Here is a 15,064-nt window from a genome sequence, read left to right as displayed (position 1 = left end):
TGTTTCCGTAGTCCAGTCGGCTCGTGACCAGAGCATGGGTGACTGTTTTCCTTGTTTCGGTGGGGATCCAGCGAAATGTTTTTCTGAGCATGCGAAGAATGTTGAAGCAGGAAGAGGATACGGCGCTGACTTGTCTGTTCATTGAGAGTGAAGAATCCAGGATGACGCCTAGGTTCCGTGCGTGGTCTGTCGGGATGGGTGCTTTTCCGAGGGCTTCCGGCCACCAGGAGTCGTCCCATGCAGAGGGGGATGTACCTAAGATGAGGACTTCTGTTTTGTCTGAGTTCAGTTTCAGACGGCTTTGTTTCATCCATTCGGCAACTTCTTTCATTCCTTCGTGTAGGTTAGTTTTGGCGGTGCTGGGGTCATTGGTGAGAGAAAGGATTAGTTGAGTGTCATCCGCGTAAGAGATGATGTTGAGGTTGTGTTGGCGGGCGATGGCCGCGAGGGGGCTCATGTATACGTTGAAGAGGGTGGGGCTGAGTGAGGATCCTTGTGGTACGCCACAGATGACTTCAGTGGCCTCGGACTTGAATGGTGGGAGGTGGACTCTCTGGGTTCTTCCGGTGAGGAACGAGGTGATCCATTCAAGTGCTTTTCCTTGGATTCCGATGTTTTTGAGGCGTTGTAAAAGGGTGCTGTGGCAGACTGTGTCGAATGCTGCAGAGAGGTCGAGGAGGATGAGGGCGACTGTGTCTCCATTGTCCAGTAGAGTTCGAATGTCGTCTGTTGCTGCGATGAGGGCGGTCTCAGTGCTGTGTTTTGCTCGGAAGCCAGATTGTGAGGAGTCGAGGGATTTGTTGGCTTCGAGGAAGGCGGCGAGCTGGTTGTTGACAGCTTTCTCGATGACTTTGGCCGGAAATGGAAGGAGCGAGATGGGGCGGTAATTTTTGAGTTCGGTGGGGTCCGCTGTGGGGTTTTTCAGAAGGGCGGTGAGTTCAGCGTGTTTCCAGTCTTCCGGGAAGGTGGCGGAGTTGAAGGAGCAGTTGATGACGTCTCGGAGGTGCGGTGCTATGACGGAGTCTGCTTTGTTGAAGATGTGGTGAGGACATGGGTCTGTGGGGGATCCTGAGTGGATGGAATTCATCAGGCGGATTGTGTCCTCAGTGGAGATTGGGTTCCAGTCGTTAAGGGTGTTCACGGGGGGAGAATGTTCATCAAATGGTAGGGTGGGTTGGTTTCCGGGTTGGTTGTCGAAGCTGTTGTGGATGTCTGCAATCTTGTTGTGGAAGAATGAGACTAGGGAGTCGCAGAGGGCTTGAGAGGGGGTGATGTCGTTGGAGTTGGCCGAGGGATTGGAAAATTCCTTGACGATGTTGAAAAGTTCCTTGTTGTTGTGGGCGTTGTTGTCAAGTCGATCCTTGTATGCTGTTTTCTTGGCCTTACGGATTAGTTGGTGGTGAGTGCGGGTGGCGTTTTTGAAGGCGTCCTTGGTGCTAGTGGTTGGGTCTTTTTTCCAGGCCTTTTCAAGGGAGCGGCGGAGTTTCTTGGACTTCTTAAGATCATCGTTGAACCATGAGGCCTTTTTGCTGCCAGGTTTGCTTTGACGTTTTTTCAGTGGTGCTAAGGTGTCGGCGGTGTTGGATAACCATAGGGTGAGGTTGGCGGCGGCTTCGTTTGGGTTAGAGGAGAGGGCTGGGGTGTTTAGAAGGAGCGAAGTGGAGATCTGGTCCGTGGTGATTTTGTTCCAGTTTCTTTGCAGAGTAGGTTGGAGGTGGTTGGTGGGTTTTGGTTTGTTGTAGGTGAAGTGAACGCAGCTGTGGTCAGTCCAGAGGAGATCTGTAGTGTGGCTGAAGGAGACATGATTGCTGGAGGTGAAGATGGGGTCGAGTGTGTGACCTGCGATGTGGGTGGGGGAAGTGACCAGTTGTTTAAGTCCGAGGTTGGCGAGGTTGTCTAAGAGGGTGGCGGTGTTGCGGTCGTTGTTCTTTTCAAGGTGAAAGTTGAGGTCTCCCAGAAGGATGTAATCTTTGGAGGGGAGCGCGTGTGGGGTGATGAAGTCTGTGATGTCTTCACTGAATTTTGCGCGGGGTCCTGGTGGTCTGTAGAGGAGTGTGCCTCTGAGTGTGGTCTTGGGGTCGATGTGGATCTGGAAGTGAAGGTGTTCAGAGTTAGCGAGGTTGGCGTCAGAGCTGGTTGAGATGCGGATGGGCAGAAAGGAATTGGGGGTCAGAGGAACACCAGCGACCCTGTCCATAATAATAAGAGCTTGCCAGTACCAAGGCGCAACATTAACAACATCATCCCAGCCACTATTAATTTGCCACCCGAATGTAGACCATATGTAGCGATTCTCGCTAATGTTCCCAAATTGCTGCCCACCCAATTTGAAAATCAGGAAACCCTAAAAAATAAAACCCTGCATTGGTTGGTGCAAAACTGTGGCTTCCCAATACGAGGGGCAGATGAGATTATAACTACACAGAGGGTAGGTTGGGTGGGTCCAAATAAAAAGGAGATACATGGGGACTGTATAGTTATAAATTTTAGGTCTACTGAATAGGCGAGAGATTCGATTTTGCATGCACCCATGCCATCGAATCATGAATACAACACTACGCTGTTCCCACTCGGTTATTTTTATAGGAATCAGTCAGGAAGACAAATTACTACACATAACTTCCAGCACCCAAGAGCTGCCCATATGACCTGTCCTAATGCTGCCCCCATTTTTCCCCCTTTATTCTCTAACATATATGACAACTTTCTGGTTCCAACCTCCAATAGATTTCAGTTGTTCAACTCATTAGAGGAGAATGATTGACTGAATGTTTCATCTTTGGCCCGCATCTTGAAAGCGCTGCAATGGGTGACACAGTAATTTTGGAGAAAGAGTTGGGGGACCAAAGCTGTGTAAAAGCTGTAACTGAGCCAACGTTAATTTTGCCTAATAATGAGTCATGTATAGATAATGATACAGATAATGATGTAACTGTGACAAATGTTAATGTTAGCGTTAATGCAACAGTGAGTCTAGAAGCATCATCCTTGTCTAACCACCTTGAAGGTACAGGAGCCAGTTATGCTGACTCCCTTGTAATTATTACCTGGAATATAGCGGGAATTGCTGCAAAATTATGTACCCGTTCTGGGATAACTTTATTACATGTGGTTATGATATAATATGCTTACAAGAGACATGGCATAGAGAACAAATACAAGTGGAAGGTTATACCTCCTATAGCGTGGCAGCAGTAGCATCTAAGGCTGGCAGAGCAAAGGGAGGCCTACTGACTCTGGTTTCAACAAAATTAACGGAATTTAATGTTGGGGGACATACAGTAGTGTGTCAGCATGCGTCTGTCTTGTGGCTAACACACAGTCATGGCAGGGATTTCATTATTGTGAACTTTTATAATAATATTGTGGGTCCTAATCAGGATAAGATTGTCCCAGATGTTGAATGTGCCATTGAAGCTGCAATTGCTCTTTCAAAGAATAATTTTGCAATATTGTGGACAGGTGACTTTAATATCCAAGCTTGTAGTCACGCTCGGAAGGGGATTTGTGGTCATCATGAAGAGCATGCAGGGGGTGATAGTGCCTTTGTTAATCACTTTCCGCACAGTAATTATGGCAGCGCACTGAATAACTTGATAGCCAAATTAAATTTGGAGCTGCTCGAATGCACAAAGAATACAAACAATGAAAAGTGCCCAACATTTAGGAGGAGAGATGCCCAATATTGACCATATTTTGGTGTCTAATGGCTCCGTTTTCTCCAATGTTTGGGTAATAGAGCAGCCTGTGAGTGATCACAATAGCATTTCAGTAGAGTTAATGGGCTGGGGCCCAAAAACCGTTATGCACGGCAGGTCTGTTCATGGGATCTCTGCTGTAAAACCAAGTGGCATGAGAATTAAATGGATTAAAATTGACCCTAACAAATTAACGAAGGATGTTGTTTGTAAATGTACCAGAGAGGTTGATTACTGCCTTGCACCTAATGTGATAGCGCCCGCCGTTCTTTCTAATTTCTTGAAAATTACATGCACAGTTGAAAATTCTTTGCTAATAAGAAATAGAAAGCCTAAAAGAAATAAAACTGTGTGGTTTGACAAACACTGTGCTCAGACCCTAAATAGGTTAAAAAGAGTACGTGATGTTAAACCTAGAGATAAAGAAAGAGTTAGAGAAGAACGGGCTAATTATAAGTTGGCCCTGGCAACCAGGAAAAAGGAGTTGCAAAACGATGCCTGGAATAAACTTGATATGGCCTCTGCAACTAAAAATCATAAACTTTTCTGGGAAACTATTAATGGCCCATTCTTAAAGAATGATAATACTCCTGAGGTCAGTTCCCATGTTAGCTGCCTTGCATGGATTGCGCATTTCTCAGAGATTTTCAACTCTGATCTTAATTTAGATGGGTCTACTTTTAATATAGACACAGTATCATGTTTTAAATGGCAGAAAATGCAGCTGTTTTTAACTTTGAGTGAAGTCACAGAGGCAATTAAAAACAGTAAGGGGGGTAAAGCACCTGGGCCTGATGGGGTACCCATGGATTTTTACAAACATGAAACGTCTCTATGGGCCCCAATTTTAACCCGTTATTTTAATGCCGCGGTGGAAGATAGCTTACCACTGACATGGGGCCAGTCAATCATCATACCCCTCTACAAAAAAGGATCTAGGTCGGAGGCCCGAAATTATCGACCAATCTCACTTTTGGACTCGACAGTTAAAATCCTTAGTCGAGCCCTATTAGTGAGATTGGAAGCCTGGGCTGAGGAGAAAAACATCTTGTCCCCAGTGCAGTATGGGTTTCGTAGGGGAATGGGTACAATGGAGCAGTGCGTGAACCTCGAACTCATAGTCGGCAAGTATACTAAAGCCAAACCTGGTAATCTTTACCTGTGCTTTGCCAACTTGAGTTCTGCATTCGATCTGGTGGAACACGCACTGCTCTGGCCCACTCTATTGGCAATGGGTGCCCCCACTGAAATTATCCATCTACTTGCCCGTCTGTATAATAACTTATCCAGCAAAGTTAGGTTTGGAACAGATGGCGAGTGCACCCCTTTTTTTAAAGTCAGGAGAGGCATCCGCCAAGGATGCGTACTCGCCCCCCTGCTGTTTTCTCTTTTTATAAATCAGGTTGATATAATTTTAAGAAAGACTAATGCAGATGCTCCCATCATTAATGGTAACCCCATCCCAGTCCTCTTATACGCGGACGACGCGGTTCTCCTCTCTAGGACCCATAATGGACTGCAACATTTAATTAATCAATTCCACGTATTTATTGAAAATAAGAAATTGAAAATCAATAAAGGGAAGACGGTTACTATGGTGTGCGGTAAAAGATCAAGAAAATGCAAGCCCTTTTTTTTAGAAGGGGAGAGACTAGAATCTGTTAACAGTTTTTGTTATTTAGGCATTACCTTTTCAGGAGATGGGAGATGGATAAATGAACAAAAAAGTGTTCTTTTTAAAATGGTCAGGAATACAAACTGTATTTTCAGATTTGCTGCTAAATTAGGGGATCGCAGAATTTATGAAATGCTAACCCTATTTAACGCAAGATGTATTTCCTCAGCTATATACGGGGCCGGGGTTTGGGGGTATGATGCACGGAGTGCCAAATTGGTTCAGGGTAAGGAGAATGTGTTTTTAAAACGATTACTCAGCGCCCCAGATACAGCTTCAACCGAGTTAATACATAAGGAACTAGATATGTACTATGTTAATGATTTAATCGCCCTCCGTCCCCTGTCGTTATGGCGTTCAATTTGGGCAAAGGAGGAGACAAAGTTTACACAGGATGTAATAACCGATTGTAATAAACTTGACTGCCGATCGAACATCCCCTGGCTGAGTCACATAAATCATTGGTACAAAACACTGTATGGTCTGGACATTTTTAATGACTTAATAATGGGTTCCACACTATCGAAGCGGGAGTTGAAGGTCTCATTTCTGAAGTATACAGCTGGGATTAGAATGGAAAAATATGAAAAACAAAGCACATTCAATCTTTACCAGCAATACAACATCAATGAAGGTTTTCAATCTTACCTTGCAACAGTTAGTATTACTTCCCATCGATTTGTATTAACCCGTCTCCGCCTAGGAATTGTGCATCACCTTGTGGCCTTTCCTGTGCCTAAAAAACCTGGCACTTGTTTGTGTCCATATGACGGTAAATCAAAACAGAGCACGTGTCATTTTATGCTATCGTGTACTTTTTATACCCCTTTTAGAAAATTTTATTTAAAACCCATCTTTTTAAAATACAATACGCATGGTATACAATCAGCGATGCAACTATTGTTTAATCTAGAGACCCCAGGCGTATGTTTTCATGTGGCCACCTATATTTTAAAATGTATTTCTGTAAGAAAATCAATTATCATATGAATTCCTTTAGCTGCTAAATGTACTGTGCACTTTAAGGAAGATGCTGTCGACACTATGCACTTTATCATGCTAATTTGCACATATATGTATGTTAGATAAATCGCTGCTACTGTATAATATGTACTGTTAGAATGGCATAGCACTTGCACTTTGCTTTATCTTTATTTTTATTGTATATAGTTAGATTAAGTGCTGCTAATTGCATATTGCACTTTAGGAAGGTTGCTGCCGAACCTTGCTTTTGATTTGCCAATTTGCACATACATTGACATGGTAATGATACCTAGCACTTTATTTGCATATTTGCACATAACTAAACGCCGTATAATTGTTACTATTATAGTTAATGCACCCTTAGAATGGCATAGTGGTTATGTCCTAAATTTACTGCTAACGTATACTAGATACAGAAATAATTGTACATGGTTCTCGGTTCTATCTTGATACATTGTGATTACATTTCAACTGAAGCATGTTCTAGAATTCTAATTTTATTGATGTTTATTATGTCTGTTGCTATATGGTTGTATTTTTTTACATACCGAATAAAGGATCTTTGACTTTGAATTCATATAAATCATAAATTCAATGCAAATCCAGCATAGATTCACCTTATAAAAATGGGAAGTGAGGTTTCTCCTAAACAACGGAAAAGTACATCTTTTTACAGGATATTAAACAAATGATTTCACACAATACTATACAAGTGCGTGGTTCTCAGGGTATGCACCAATGGAAAACAAGGAAGAATAAATAATTTAATATAGAATACATTTGAAGATTCTCTCATAATATTATTCCATTATATTCAGAGCTTCTCGGGGTCTATTTCAGTGACAAGAGTTGAAACACTTTAGACAATACAGTTGGGGTCAGCTAGGTTGTCCTTCATTAGGTACATCAGGATCAGAAAACTGGGAAAGTTCCCTGTCTGTCAGTAAAAAGCATACAAACTTTTATTATAGCAGGAGGGCAAAAACAGCAACAATGATAACGTGGTGTATTACAAAGTCATTTCAAGATGGAAGAAAGCTCAAATGTAGCTCATGTGAGCGCAAGCTCAATTTCTCACAATTTTCCACCAACAGTTTTCCTACCTTTCCCCCCCGCCCCCCACCACCCCTGATCAGACAGAACAGAACGAAAAGTACATATCGTACAGTATACTATTTACAAAATGACAAACAAAAGAGAAAACATACATTGTATATTTGTGGTATAAATCAAAAACAGTAGCGCCAAATAGCTGGTTCGTTTTTTAACTTTGCTGCTGGCACCATTCTAGCAAGGGAGACCAAATCTTCAGGCCAATTTTCCGACGCCTCCTACCCTTTCGTCTGGATATAGAAGTCTCCATATTTGAGATGGCCAGGAATCTAGATAGCCATTGGTTAAAGGAGGGAGATTTGGAATCTAGCCATGCAGAGGCAATACATAGTCTAAAGACTGCCATAGCTATAAATATAAGTTCTTGGCCCACCAGGGTTTTATTGGGATCTGTGGCTCCGAGTAGGATTATATCACTAGACAGGAATACCGGAGTTTTTACCACTGCTGTTAAAAATTTCGCAATTTCCTTTTTAAAAAGATTTAAACCTATACAGGTCAAAAAGATATGGACGGTGTCGGCACTATACAAGCCACACCTAGGGCAGTGTGTGCTTGTTCCACTCCCCCACTTAGCTATTCTATCCGGTGTGTAATATAGTCCAAAACACGTTTTATAGAATTGCGTTTGCAGTTTGGTGGACATGAGAATTGTGTGTGACAAAGAAAAGGTGTAGTTAAATTGAGCATCTGTAATCCCCACTTTCTCTTGCCATTTCTGTGACGTCTTTATCATATCATCTGGTAAATAGTCTATTGTTCGTGAATAGATCCCTCCAATCTTGTCTTTTTTCTTGTCGTGAATCAAGGTCTCGACTAGTTCATTACTTCTGAGGCTCCCCTGTCCCCCCACTTTATGTACCAAAAAATCTCTCATTTGTAGATATTTGAAAAAATCTTGCCAGGCTAAACCAAATTTATTCTTCACTGCTTCAAAAGACAGAATCCCCGCAGAAGAGACAAGACACCCAATTTGAACAACCCCTGCCTCGAGCCATCTGTTCATGTAGTTATCCTTAAAGATGTCTAGGAGGCTCGGATTGTTAGCTAAGGGGGTGTAGAAGGTCCATCTTCCTAAACCAATTAACTTTTTAACCGCTTTCCATACTGCTAAGGAGTGTTTTAAATGTTTCTTTCTTGTGGTAACTATCGAATTGGTGCTTCCAAAAGTACCCTCTGTTTTCATACCCAATCAGTACTTGAAAGATAGAATGCGTGCGGTGCCCTCTTTCCTCGGGTTCTCGGGAGTTCTGCAGCAGTTCGCTACTATATAGTAGTACAGTCGCCCAATAATACGCTTTCAGGTTAGGGAGGGCGAGTCCTCCTCTATCCTTAGGTAGTGTGAGAAACTTCGCTGCCCGCCTGGGTTGTGAGTAAGCCCAGACAAAATTTAAAAAGATTTGTTCGAGTATTTTAAACCAAGCAGGTGAGAATTCCATGCATATTGTCCTAAACAAATATAAGATCTTAGGAAGGAAAATAATTTTGATAACATTAGATCTTCCAATAAGGGAAAGGTGTAGATTGTCTAATCGTTGCAACTCCTTTTGCATGGTTGGTATTAAAGGTTTCAGATTTATGTCAACCAGTTTGTCTAGGTCTGCGGTAATATTAATTCCCAAATAAGTAGCTTGGTCCATTACTCTGGGATCCCCCATTGTGCTATTTTTGTTCAGGACAATCTGGGTTTTTCCCTGGTTAAGGGCATACCCGGATACTAGACCAAACTGGTGCGCCTCCTCCTCAATAACCCTCATGGCAGTTTGTGGCTCAGCTGTTACAATTGCTATGTCATCTGCATAGGCCAGTGATTTGGTGACAACATTTTGTGAAATTATGGGTTTAATTCTGCCATTCCCTTCTAATTTACGAATAAAAGGGTCTATGTACATGGCAAAAAGCAGCGGTGAACAAGGGAAACTTTGCAGAGTTCCCCCTGAGATGGTCAATTCATTGTTTAGGTTGCCATTTACCATAACTGAGGCCCTAGGGTTCATATACAATTTTTGGGTTGCCTGAATGAAACCCTCCCATATACCTAGCCTAGCCATAGTGGCCCAAAGGAAAGGCCAGGAGACGGAGACCCTATGTAATGACCGGATTTTCTGACCAAGTTATCAGCTCACCCAAGCACCACAAACCCAGTCATCACGTAACTTCATCCCTTCCCAGACCCTATTTACAACAGTACCTGGGGTACTTACCTGGGAATGGGGAACTCGCAATATACTAGCTTACACAGCCAAAATATCACTAAAATCTAGAGGATTGCCAAGAACTAACTATAGAAATCAACAATAACTACGGAATTCCATCCTATATCCTATGATCTTACCTTATAGCCCCACGACAATCTGGCCTGGGCTAACCTACTCTCTCTCATGTCAGAGAGCAGCTCCCAATAGCCCCGCGACAATCTGGCCCGGGCTAACCTACTCTCTCTCGTGTCAGAGAGCAGCTTCAACATAAAACACCCTATCCTGAGCGATCTCTCTTTATAGTGTTCCCACTTGCAGTCCCACGACAATCAGGCCTGGACTACTCTACCCCCTCGCTTCTCGGGGAGCAGCTCCAGTATATAACGCCCTATCCTGAGTGATCTCTCCTTGTAGTGTTCCCACTGTCCTATTAATACCTCCCGCTCTCTCTCTCTCTGTCTTATTGGGGGTTTCCTAAGTACCTAATACCTATTGGAAATATCCTCTATCTCATATGAATTATTATCATCCCTCATGTAATGGATAGGAGATCTGATCCTCTTACACAAGAACTGCCAAATTATTACATTCAAGAATTATTCCCCTATATGAAACTTACATTACTCTCCGTCATCAGTTACCTGTAGGAAGGGAATAGCCCATCCTTCCATACGAAAGTACCTGGCTAAAAAGAAAGGTTAGCTCCTTCATGGAAATAATACTCAGATATATTTATTAAGAACTGGGGTCCCTTTATTAAACAATAAAAATAAACATTGCATTAGAAAGTCATATTAACACCTAGCAACCTAAGCATAGCCTGAAAAGTAAAGGAAAGAGTTAATATATTTGTGCACTATAATAGCAGGACAGACTTCACCTTATAATTACGTAGTCCGGTTCCGGCTGTCATCTGGGTCCCTCTCTCATCTGTGCCTCGGCTCATCTCAGACTCTGCTCTGCACCCACGGATACACGTCTGCACCGCTATGCTCCTTCACCTCCGTCACCCCTCCAAAGCACTGGAACCCTTCTCTGATCTTCGTCTCTGTCTCTCAGCTTTGCACTGGTCAATCTGTACTGACTTCTCTTCTCCCACGAACTGTCTTCACTTCCAAACTTCTATCTAATGATATAGTTTCCACTATTCTGAGAACCATCCGTTCAACTAACTTCTTCACTCTGATTATTCCAATTCTGACTGCAATCTAACTCCAACTGCTCTAACAGACCAACTCATGATGTAACTTCGGTCTCTCCAAAGGATCATCTGCCTCCTCTACCTTTCTGCATTTTGATAATATAGAGAGCTCTTCGTTCGTGGAAATTTCCAGACATTAACCTGCCGCCCACCAGAGTCCTGTACCAGGCCCGAGCACTCGACGCTCCCACAGTGGCCACCTGTTGTTTCGTCTAAGAGCCCGAGCTCCGCTCACATTCCTCCGATAAGGGCCGGCTCTGACTGGTTCCTCTCCAGCGAACAACAGCTCATAACTAAAATATTACTCTTGACCACAAGCACCTCGGACAGCCGAGGCAGAAATGAAAATGGAGTCTCTCTCGTTTGGGCCTTGTAGGCCCGAAAAAGATGAAAGAGACGCACAACTCTGTCAAAGTACATAGGCAAGCCCTACCAATAGGTAATATTAAGTCAGAAATAAAGAATCTATCTCCTAATATAGGCCTTCAGGCCCATAAACGATGAAAGGGGCACAGAAATATGTCAAAGTCAATAGGCAAACTCTAAGGATAGGCTAAGAATAGGGATCTATCCACTATACTAAGATGGTAGTAGACCACAGTCACCATCATTCAGAAAATAGAACACATTATCCGGGCACTACACCCTATCAAAAGCTTTTTCAGCATCAAGCAATACTAATGCCATAGGGTCTCCTGACACCTCCGTGGAGTCAAAATGGGCTATCACACGTTGAATATGGTTAACGGTTGATCTGCCGGGAATGAATCCATGCTGGCATGGTGCTACCACTTTGTGTAAGATGTGTGCGAGCTTGTTTGCCAATGTTTTGGAGTATATTTTTGAGTCTGAATTAATAAGTGTGATGGGTCGGTATGAACCAAGTTGCTCCGGAGGTTTCCCTTTTTTAAGAAAGACCACAATTTTAGCTCGGCCCCATGACTCTGGGGGGGTGCCTCCTTCGAAAATGTGAAGAATAAGATTACGTAGGATATCTTTAATCTGATCAAAAAAGACCAAGTAAAATTCAGAAGGGTTACCATCCAATCCCGTTGCCTTACCCTTTGGAAGGTTTCTAATGGTGGAGAAAAGATCATCTGATTTTGGGGGGTCTTCTAGAGTTTTTGCCTCTTCAACGTTAAATTTTCCAAGGGTGACGCTTTCCAAATATTCGTCAAAATTTGCATGACCCCCTTCAGCTTCTGAGTACAGATCCTGATAAAACTTCAGAAAAGCCTGTCTTATCTGTACCGGATCAATTAAGCGATTTCCCTGAGGATCTAGAATTTCCCAGATTAGATTGGAATTTATCTGTTGCCTGGTGCGTAGAGCTAGTTGGTGTCCTATTTGCTCGCTTACTTCATAGATTGTTTCTTTTTGGGAGTACATTTTTTTAACTGCCTTGTCGGTAAAGAATCTTGTAATCTTTGCTTTCTCGGTAGCCACTTGGTTCTTCAACTTCTCTATGTTCCCAATCCTGCCTGGTGTATGTCCCATTGTCTCCCTCACCAGCCCCTCCTCTGCCTTCCTTAGACTCTCTTGCATCCGATACATATCTAGTTTGGCCAGTTTGTTGATTCTTAGGGAATATTGCAGAGTCTCCCCATGTATCCCTCCTTTAATTGCATCCCATACCATTCCCTCTGAGGCTGTCCCCAAGTTATCAGTTAAGAAATTTGGGATCCACTCCTTCATATGATTGCAATAATCTTTATCAAGAAGTAAGGCTGTTTCAAAAGACCAAGGTGTCGGGGTGTCTCTCTCGCTTACACATTCTATAGTGCAGATTAAGGGGTTGTGATCTGACAAGATTTGCGTGAGTTTCTCTATTTTACATTTAGTTTTAATTGTGTTTGATATAAAAACATAGTCCAGCCTTGCATGGGTTTGGTGTGGATTAGAGAAAAAAGTAAAGCCTGGATCGGAGGGATTAGTTATCTGCCACCCATCCACGAGCCCATCTATCCTACAGAGATCCTTTAGTGTGTTAAATATTTTAGATTTTTGGCCTGTGTATTGCCATACGTCATTCAGAGACCAATTGGCTGGAAGGTTAATATTGAAATCCCCACACACCACCAGGGGTAAGGGCCAGTGCATGAGTTCATTTGAGACTACCTCAAAGGGTTCTGGGTCATCTCTGTTACAACCGTAGATAGTGCATAATGTCAATTTACTTCCCTTTCCGTATTGACATTCTGTTATGGCCCAGCGGCCATATTTATCTGTCTTGAAGCTAAGCCCACTTCCTTTTGCGAGAATAGCCACTCCCCTAGCTTTTGCCCCTTCGGTAGATGCGCAAATCAATCTATACCCGAGTGTTTTTAAAATATGCAGCTGACCCCCTTCCAGGTGAGTTTCTTGTAAGCAAACAATGTTTGTACCCCATGTTTGTAGCCCTGCTGCCACCATTTGTCTTTTTTTATTGTCATTCAAACCACAGATGTTCACCTGCCCATTTTATCTTTCTTTTTAGTTCAAGTTTACGCACACTTTCTTGTTTCTGTAGGTTGCCAACATGCTCAAAGCTACTGTCCCAGTCTTGTCTGCCCACTAATGTGTAAGTCCTATACATTTTGTCTGACCCCCCACTCCCTCCCGCCATTCCTTGCCCACCCTCTAAGCAACCCTGAATCCCCTCCCCTATCCCCACCCCCACCCATTACCACCCATTGAGGCTTCCTGGATCTGGAGGAACCCAGGTGTGGGCGTCAGGATAGTCAGTACGCCTTAGCTCGCCCCTAAGCTGAATTTCTATTACATTAAAAAGTTGAGAAAAGTTAAAACATAGTCCACAGAAGTGGCATGATAAGTGTGGCAAACTGTTGATTGACCAACAAGACTGTTTCTTGAGTTCTTCAGGTTCTCATTACCTTAAAATCCAACCAAAACTGTTGAAATAATGCAGACCATTGAATGATTAATCTAATATTTTCATATTGAATTTTACAGCTAACTCATACAATCTCCATTTCCAAAGACCTGTCCTGTGGATAATTGTCTCACTCGCTGTTCTGCTAGTCCTGGCTGTGACGGGATCTGGTGTTTGGAGTAAGTGAATAATTTCACAGAAATATATCACTGAGTAGATGTTTGTTGCTGAATGAATAAACAATAATGCAAATTACAAATAACCTCCAAATCTTGAATAATTGAATCCCACCTATCAGGAGTAAGACACAACTGAGCCAATTTGCAACAGTCTTGCCATTGCCTTTACCATCAATTTTTCACTGAGCGGGCATCGAGGAAGGATCCACTAAGAATTGATTTATTTGGATCTCTATGACATTTAATAACCTTCCAGATAGAGTATATGTAGAGCACCACACAATCCTATACTAAGACAGTCGAACCAGTGCCATTGCTGGTGTTGTGAAATGTGGCTTAACTCTCTGGTCAGATTTTGCAGTTGTGCCAGCATCATGTCATGAAAAGAACACACATAAAGACAGCACACAAATAAAAATGCATAAAGAGGTTTTGAGTCAGTGCTTTCCGTCCGTTTGTCACATTTTATTCACGTTTGCCCCTACCTGCAACAGCATACTGCAAGGGGCAATGGGTCACGCCATTTAAGCCATCGTCTCTCTTAATTTGAGTGATGGTATTTTTCCCTAATCTCAAATGCACATCCAGATAAAAAGAAGTGCACTTTCGGGATAGAGCAGGTGGGCCTCATTTCACCAGAACAGTGGAATTTTCTTTCCACTCTTCATATATTTTTTTGTTACAATTTTTTTAGACATCCTTATGTGTTTCAGCCAATTCTCCATGTATGCTAATTCATATCTAATTATATATTTTCTTTGTGCCAATAGGAATGATATTCTCCAGTGATGTAAAATAAAACTAACACATTTTCTACACAAGTTCTAAATACACCTGTCTGCAGAGAAGCATCCTTACTGTTCTACTGAAATTATATGTGATTACTACATTTTTATTTAATTGCATTTTTTATTGCAAGCCTTTTACCTTCATATTTTGGCAGTGGCATATTTTCTTTTTATGCATCATTTTGTTTTTGTGACATAAGCTTGAAAAGAAAACTAAAACAGATCTAACCATTATACTAACTGGTCAAAGTCAGACTTATTAACTTTGCTAATGCTTATTTGAAATGACTCAGACCCTCACTTGCAATGTTGCCATAACACTCCATGTCGTGAGAACATATTGGAAGTTATTCATG

General features: G+C 42.5%; 1 protein-coding gene across 1 annotated transcript in view; it reads left to right on the top strand.

The window, feature by feature from the left end:
- LOC144767754 (killer cell lectin-like receptor subfamily B member 1B allele A) overlaps nucleotides 1–15,064 on the top strand; it is a 360,212-nt gene that overhangs the window by 118,848 nt on the left and 226,300 nt on the right. The window contains exon 2 of the mRNA XM_078651140.1: nucleotides 13,822–13,920. Coding sequence (XP_078507266.1) covers nucleotides 13,822–13,920 — 99 coding nt within the window. The remainder of the gene's footprint in view (nucleotides 1–13,821; nucleotides 13,921–15,064) is intronic.

This window comes from Lissotriton helveticus, chromosome 7 (genome assembly GCF_964261635.1).
Source record: "Lissotriton helveticus chromosome 7, aLisHel1.1, whole genome shotgun sequence".
Lineage (NCBI taxonomy): Eukaryota > Metazoa > Chordata > Amphibia > Caudata > Salamandridae > Lissotriton > Lissotriton helveticus.
This window is presented reverse-complemented; position numbering and strand designations above follow the sequence as displayed.